At 53.9% G+C, this 7,956-nt stretch overlaps 1 protein-coding gene across 1 annotated transcript in view; it reads left to right on the plus strand.

The window, feature by feature from the left end:
- Window positions 1-7,956, plus strand: part of LAMA5 (laminin subunit alpha 5) — a 99,655-nt gene that overhangs the window by 68,989 nt on the left and 22,710 nt on the right. Inside the window, exons 24-34 of the mRNA XM_035899275.1 lie at window positions 1,664-1,806; window positions 1,908-2,014; window positions 2,744-2,897; window positions 3,259-3,419; window positions 4,003-4,111; window positions 4,637-4,734; window positions 5,231-5,432; window positions 5,837-5,963; window positions 6,144-6,283; window positions 7,082-7,197; window positions 7,486-7,697. Coding sequence (XP_035755168.1) covers window positions 1,664-1,806; window positions 1,908-2,014; window positions 2,744-2,897; window positions 3,259-3,419; window positions 4,003-4,111; window positions 4,637-4,734; window positions 5,231-5,432; window positions 5,837-5,963; window positions 6,144-6,283; window positions 7,082-7,197; window positions 7,486-7,697 — 1,569 coding nt within the window. The remainder of the gene's footprint in view (window positions 1-1,663; window positions 1,807-1,907; window positions 2,015-2,743; window positions 2,898-3,258; window positions 3,420-4,002; window positions 4,112-4,636; window positions 4,735-5,230; window positions 5,433-5,836; window positions 5,964-6,143; window positions 6,284-7,081; window positions 7,198-7,485; window positions 7,698-7,956) is intronic.

Genomic DNA, 7,956 nt, shown 5'->3' on the forward strand with positions numbered 1-7,956 from the left:
CTGCTGAAGCTCTTCCTCCAGACCATATGTGCACAGTACAAGGCTGTCGACACCAGCTACCTAATTTGTCAGTGTGTGAAGTTCTCTCTTCTGTCTTGCATCGACATAGAAGATGTTTTGCCTTTGATGCGGTATGCAAGGTTTGAAATGCCAAGATATTATTTTTCTACTTTTTTTTTTTGAGGGGAAAAATAGCTGGTTATTTTTATGGCCAGTCATATTACACAGCAGAAAGACTGCCTGTGAGCCATGCTCATGCTTTAGGATCCCACCAAAGGTCAGGAGGTATTTAATCTGTCCTATCCAGCAGAGCTTGTTTGTGCTTCCCTCCTTGTTCAGAAGCAACATTTGATTTTTCTCGTGCTGAGGGCAAGCTGCTAGACTGACGCACCAGCAGAGGGATCCGGGAGCGCAGCTTCCTCGGTAAATCAGGTCAGCTCCAGAAATGCTGAGCCACCTTCAGCCCGGGTGGAATGGGCTTCACATGGTAGAGGACCAGCAGGCCTGGAAAGAAGATAAGTTGGAAGATGTGGCTTGCAAAAAGGGAAGCCTTTTCCAAGTACATGATTTGCAGACCAGTTTCTCCCACCCCACCTCCAAAAGCCATCTGAGTTGTGTGTCATCTCAAAGGGATTAGAAACTTCCGTTTGTCAAGAAATCTAACCCATTGCCTGTTCAGGGAAATTTCTTCATTCCTTGCATCCTCACCTCCGCTTCCCATCTGAGAAAGCGAGGGCTCGGCCTCAGCTGGTGCCGGGCACGTTGCAGGGCTAGCACATGCGGGAAGGGGCTGACCCACCCCAGCAGCAGCACAAGCCCTTGCTTTAGCTTCTGACCTCTGCGTTATGCCTTGAAGTCCATGTACCACAGCAGGATAGTCAGCGTGCCACATTCCCCACTTCTCTTCATCTCACCTGCTCGCCATGCAGCCGTGCTCGGTGAATCCCTCCCACCCACGCTCATCAAAACCCTCCTGAGACTGCTCGGCAGGCGGGCATCCTGCTTCTAGGTGCTGTGTCGTTATTGTGTCCAAAGTCAATGAATCCAGAGGTTATGGGACTGTACCAGCCGAGCCAAGGAGCTGTTCAGCAGCAGCAGGATCAGGCCTTAAACCCGTTTTGTCCTGTCAGTTAAAATTAACATCAAAATCTCAGGTGCAGAGTCTGTGGCTGGCAGGAAAGACGGGAGCACAGCTTGGGGGTCTGAGAGTTTGCCAGAAGACGGGTATCTCGCCTGTGGAGCTGGGGTCAGAATAATCCTAAGGGAGAACATTATCTGGGCAATTCTTTTTGTCTGTCTCAGAATAAATTCTTCACAGATTAATTCCTTCCTTCTCTAGCTGGCAGAACGCTCCGTGGCGTGCAATACTCCATGCTTTGCAGCCCGGGGATGCAGAGCACGCTTTGAGAGCGGTGGATTAGCGTTAAGGATGGCAGTGATTTATTTTTTTTTCTCCCGTTAAGCTACTGGGCGGATTCAGAGCGGATGTCTCTGTTACAGGCAGTGTGGGATTGTGGTGAATCTGCTATGGCAGCGTCGAGAAAGCAGGAGCCCGGGACTCCCCGCTGCGCTACAGAGCTGCTTCCCTGAGCGTAGCCTCCTGTTTGCAGCCCCAGGTTTTCTGTCCCAGTCCCTTCACAGCCTCTCATCCCTCCCGCTCCAGGTACAGAGCAGACCAAGCAGATTGTCTTTGCTCCCAGCACGGAGCCAGCCTTTGTCACCGTCCCCCAGAACAGCTTTGGGGAGCCCTTCGTACTCAACCCCAACACCTGGTCTCTGGTTGTTGAAGCGGAGGGTGTGCTGCTGGTAAGGACCAGCCCCCGTGCTCCATCCACCACGGGGGGCTTCAGCAGCTCCCTGGGGGCAAGTGTCCCAAGCATAACCACCTCTTCCATCTCTTCTCCTAGGACTATCTCGTTTTGCTACCCAGCTCATACTACGAAGCTCCAATCCTGCAGCTAAAGGTCACTGAGCCGTGTACCTACCAGCCAGCCCCAGAACAAGCCACCCAGAAGTAAGGATCTCCACATCTTTGTGCTGTGTGGGACCTACTCAGCTCCTCTTGGCCTGGGGTTAAGAAACATATAGAGTCCACACTCTGTGAGGGCAATAGAACTGCTTAGTGGGGCACTTTGCTGTGGCTGATAAAGCCCGCTGAACCTTTGCTGTCCTGGAAAGCCAACTCATGGATGTCTTCATCTGTGGCACAGTCAGTCTGTGTGCTCTCATGGACCCCGGAGGGCCAGCTCACCCAGTAAGGCCATAGCCCTCTCCTCTGCTCTCCTGGGTTCCCAGTGCCAGGCTGTATGTTAGTCAACAGCCCTGGAAAATGGCTACAAATGAGTTAGGTCTTGCTGGAGTATTTAAAATGAACAGGCAGAGTCTGGTAGTGCTTAGAGCATCTCAGTGCATCTGCTTGCTCTGCCCAGGACCTCTCTGTCCATCTTGGCAGGAAGGCTGGCTGGGTTTTGGACACCAGTTGCCCACTCCTCTATAGCAGTGGTCCCCAGGATAAAGCACATTGCAAGGGGAGAAGCTTTTTGTTGTTACTCCCATGGTGGGTCCTATAATACAGAATCTCTTGCTCCACGCTAACCAGAGATGTTCCCTTGGGCAGTGGAGCCTTCATGTTGGACCAAAGCTTTTTGCAACTCTTGTTGGGATCAGGCTGCATGGGTGCTCTTGATCCTTACAGTCGTGATGTAACCACCATGCTTTGCAATTTTTTTCTTAATGTTTTTAGCTGCCTCTTGTATAAGTACCTGTCTGTGGACGGCTTCCCTGCTGCGTCAGGGGTGGACGCAGTGTGCAGGCTGGACAACCGGTTACCCAGAGCGTGTCCCACGGAGCAGCTCAGCCCCTCCCATCCCCGGATGGCGACGTGCAGCGGCAGTGATGTGAGTGGCACTTCTGCTTCATCCCTCGCACGGGCACCGCCGCGCTCATCCCTCTGCTCCCGCCCTCTGGGGCTTTGCATACACCCGGGCAGGTTAGCAGAAGGGCTTTGCACCCGTGTACACCCCGCTGTTGCCCCATCGGTCTTGTGGCTGTGTGCTTGCATGCCCTGTTACTCAAGGCACCCAAAAGCAGTGTCTCGCATGCAAAGGGCTTGCAAGGGCACGCGTGGTGTATGGTAGGAGTTGGCCCCTTGTCCCCTCAGCTGCAGAGGAGGCTGGTTTGTAGCCTGGGCATCCTCAACATGCTCACTGTGGGGAGTGGGACAGGAGACGCTCTCTCAGTTGTCTTTCTGTCCTCCAGGTGGAAGTCCAGCTCTCCCTGCCTATTGCCCAGCCCGGGAAATACGTGCTGGTGGTGGAGTACGCCAACACCAACGCTTTGCAGATGGTGGGCGTTGCTGTGAGCTCGCCGCACTTAGCCATGCAGCAGGCCACGTTCATCTTCTACCCGTGTGTCTACAGGTATGGTCAGCTCCGAGATGGAGAAAGGGTTCGGTCTTCCTCTGACATGGCAAGGACAGGCCCCCCTCAGCTGAGCTTTTTCTGCTTTATCACATGAACAAAGCAATGCTTCAGCGTTGTACACCTAAGCTGTGAATGTCCAGGCTCATTCTAGGCGGGCATGGATTTTAGTGACTGTCTGTCCCTAGGAAATATGCAGCATCCCTGGCACACTACCTGTGCCAACATGGTCCTCTAGTGCCTCTGCCAGGAGATAATCTGTTGCTCCTGTTTACAGCTGGGTACATTGGAAGGGGCCCTGCTTTAGGGAACGGCCTTTGGACAGGTTTATGGAAGCGGTTGGTGCAGGTCAAACCCTGTCCCTGACTGTAAAAGTGTCTTGACTTCAGACTGCAACCTTCATGATAGGAAACACACGTCTGGGGTGTCCTTGGGAAACTTCACTCTTAGGACTTGCCAGAAAAAGCATCAAAAGATTCACGGGGACTTTGTATAAATACGTTCAGGACCTATAGCTGGCAAGACAGGAAACGGGCCGTGACCCAGCTCAAGGCTGCCTTCAAAATCTGTGTTTCTCTTACAGTTTCCTTTGCCGAGGGGTTGCTGTAGATTCCCAGGGCCGCATGGCAACGTTTGAGCTTACCTCAGAGGCTACCATTCGGTTCGCCTCTGATCTGGCCGACTTCTTCCTGGTAAGGCTCCCAGCGAGGGCAGCTCCGGTCGCAGGTTGCAAGGAGGAGAGGCAGGAGCGGTTCCTAGCGTGTGGGAAGGGTGTTCTAGTCCTGTTTGGACTGGATGCTAGATCTTAGTCCATGTCATGGGCAGTCCAAGGTGGACAACATGGTCAGTGGCGTGTTTTGAAGTAGATCACCAGACGGGGGTTTTGGAGAAGATGGGGAGAAGCTGCTCTTTGCAGAGGGAGCTCTGCAGCGGTGTGGCAGTCCTTCTTTTTATTTTACCTTGAAGGCATTCAAAGTGGCATAGCCAAGGATAGAATGCTCCCATAAATATATGGAGCTTCTAAACGCCTTAGGGCTTGTGCCAAGGAAGAAGGAGCAGTAAGCAGAGGCGTGACCCACCATGCATTAGCTGATGTGTCTGATGAGGAGATGCTTGGTGTGATCAGCCTGGATCGCTGGTGGGCACAAAAACTGCTGTAGGCACCCAGTGGCCGAGGCTGTCACGTAACTGGTGTCTCTCTCTTTCACGTGTGGCAGCACAAGGTGTACCTCGTACCCGCTGCACGCTTCACCATGGACTTTATCGAGCCCAAGGTGCACTGCATCAGCGTCCACGGCACATTCTCATCCAACAGGTAAGAGTCCCAGGTCCCGTGGGGTAATTTTAGCACGAATGCGGCCGTTGCCGAAAGTTTGGAGCTTTTTTCAGTTCTCGACCCAGGAGAAAGAAATTTGTGGCTGAGGCGAAGCACCTTGCCCATCTCCACCGGGCAGGCAGCAATGGAGTAAGCTGCTGGTCCTTTGCCTGAACACCACGCTGCCTCCTGCGGCAGGCACTTAGCTGTCAGCATGAGCAGCCTTTCCTGTGCTTGCTGACATACAGCAAGGGACACTTGCTGTATCCGAATTCCCGATGCTGCTTTGAATCTATATTTGCATGGGAATTAGCCTGTGCAAGGTTCCTGTTCTTCCCGCTGAGCCCGTGTCCCAGAGCCCCGGGGGTCCTGGTCGAAAGCTCCCCCTCGGCAGGCATGCTTCGTGATCTGCCAGGCGTTGTGGGGTATGACCCCCCATAGCTTCTCTCTTTCCTTGTTGGAGATCTTTACCTCATGCTTTCTCCTTGTCTTGCAGCAGCTCCTGTGTTCCCTCAAGGTTCCTGAAGCTTTCTCAGTCAATCGTTTTGGAGGGGGGCCAGGCTCTGCCCATCGCTCCTGATGTCCCCCTGGCTCAGGCGGTCCACGTGGCTCCGGCCGGGGTCCCAGTGGAGGCTGCACCTCGGCCTCCCACAGCGGTGGACCCCACCGCAGAGCTCATCCTCCTGCAACCACCGCAGGTAGTGGCACGGGTATGGGTTGGGCTGGTCTGCTGGTGCTGGGGCACCAGACACCTAGGGCTCAGAGAAGTCTTCCTTCTCTCTTCAGTAGCTTATTTAGCAATTAGCATTTTCAGAATTTAATCAGGACTTTAAACCTGTCCCTGAATCTGTAATTCCTGTGGACACTCCTGTCTTAGCTCCATCCAGCCCTGCTTGGTTCTCTGGGCCCCCAGGAAAAGCTTTGCAGGTGGCACCATTAGAGGGGGGAGTGTGGAGACGGGAGGATGAATTCACCAAAAGTCTCAAGATCTGATAGCTGTGCAATAAGAGCACAAATTTGTGCAATAATAAAAAATATCCCGGCCGTGAATGCAGCCGTAAGATGTGGGGGTTTGTCTCTTTGTTCTCCTGTTTCGGGCCAGGCTGCTGTTGTGTTTAACAGCCGGATCCAGACCCTGGGACGCTATGCTTTCATCCTACACTACTACCAGCCCAACCATCCCACCTTCCCCGTGGAAGTGTTAATCAACGGTGGGCGTATCTGGCAAGGTGAGCAGAGCGGGCATCTTCTGGAAAACAGCCCCGGAAAGTTTTTTGTGCTGGAGGAAAACTGCGGGTTCTCTGGGGCGTTCGAAGATGAAGCGAGACTGACTCATCTCTTCCAAACTGGGAGGGTGTGATGGAGCCTGCAAGGGAAATACGGGACCAACACATTTGTTGTCTTTTCAGGTCAGACCAATGCTACTTTCTGCCCACATGGCTACGGGTGCCGGAGCCTGGTAGTTTCTGAGGACCAGATCATCCTGGATGTTACTGATAATGATCTGACTGTTGTTGTTCGAGTGCCAGAGGGCAAGGAGCTGTGGCTGGTGAGCCCCTCTCCGGGAAGCTCCCAGGGCATGCTGGACCAGCAGGGCTGGAGTTTGTCCTGGGGGATTTTTGTCCCTGTGTGACTACAGGAATGTTTCCCACCATCACTCAGTTTCTGAACTACCCTAGAAAGCTGCAATCTCCAACCCTAGCGGTGTAGAATTGAGGGCAGAATTCTCCGAGGCCGGATCTGTATATGACCGTTATTCTTCACTGTGTGGTTCTGATACCAAAACAAGGCAGAAGTTGAAGCTGTTGCTTTGCATACGTAGCTCGGGATAATCCAGAATAAGCCTTATTCCTGCCCCAGCAATATTTTGCACCTGCATAGCATTGTTTGTCCTGGCAGGTCTCATTATGGGAGCAGGTAGCCCTTGTTATCCTCAGGCAACGGGACTAGAAGATTGACCAAAATTTGGATAAATGGCTGAAAGACGGAATTGGAACCCAAGTGCCTTCATGTCTAGGAGTGTGAGATGACAGTGACTGCCTGCCTCTGTGCTGAAGCACAGCCAGTGCTGCCCTTTTGGGGTATCCTGCCTTTTTTTACACCAATGAATTCGGGCCACTTCTCATATGGAGCATTAGAGTAGGTGGACCCTGATGGACAGACCCCGCAGAGAGGTGGTCCCTGGTCTTTCAAGTACTTCAGCACTCTGTGTGTTATGTTCTGTCCCAGCAAGGGATGAGCTGATGAGAAGTCAGTGCGTTTGGACTTTTGAGTGAGCTCATTTTGGACTGCATCTGTCTGGCTCAGCTAAGGACCCTGGCTCACCCATCTTGTCCTTGCTTCGCAGGATTACATCCTCGTGGTGCCTGAAGACAGCTACAGCTCTCAGTACCTGCAGGAGGAACCCCTGGACAAGTCCTATGATTTCATCAGCAGCTGCGGCGTCAACAGCTTCTACATCAAGTGAGACCCTTGGCTTTGGGTGGCTGCTCTGCTGTCCCTGGGCTGCACCCTCCTCAGGGAGCAAAAACCCCTTCCCTTCGTGGGCCCTGTGTGAGTCTGGGGAGGGATCTGGTTAAGCCTTTCCTTACCTAATGACCAAACCTATGAGTATTTGGGGGATCTCGGTGTCACAGGGCTGTCCCTCCCACTAATTCAGTACCCGTTGCTGCAGGAGATCCGGTTGGGTTTTGGGGCGGTGGGGAGGCTGGGGGTGCGCAGCACAGTGATTGCTCTCGCCTTCCCCCGCAGCCCCAGCACGTCGTCGAGGTTCTGCCGCGACTCTGCCATCTCGCTTTCCCTCTTCTACAACAACGGGGCACAGCCCTGCCGGTGCCACGAGGCCGGGGCGCGGGGCAGCCAGTGCGAGCCCTTCGGCGGGCAGTGTCCCTGCAAGTCCAACGTCATCGGGCGAGAGTGCTCCCGCTGTGCCACCGGCTACTGGGGCTTCCCCAACTGCAGGCGTGAGTTGTCCTGTCTCCCGCTCTGCTTTCCCAGCAGTTGCTGGTTTGCCTCTTACAGGGCTGAGGCTGAGGCACCTTGAATCCTGTGTTCAGTTTGGGCCCCTCACTACAAGAAGGATGTTGCGGTGCTGGAGCATGTCCAGAGGAGAGCCACAAAGCTGGGGGAGGGGTCTGGAGCCCCAGGCTGCTGGGGAGCGGCTGGGGGAGCTGGGGGGGTTCAGCCTGGAGCAGAGGAGGCTGAGGGGAGCCCTCATCGCTG

This window comes from Egretta garzetta, unplaced genomic scaffold (assembly GCF_000687185.1).
Source record: "Egretta garzetta isolate BGI_Z169 unplaced genomic scaffold, ASM68718v1 scaffold158, whole genome shotgun sequence".
Taxonomy (NCBI): Eukaryota; Metazoa; Chordata; class Aves; order Pelecaniformes; family Ardeidae; genus Egretta; species Egretta garzetta.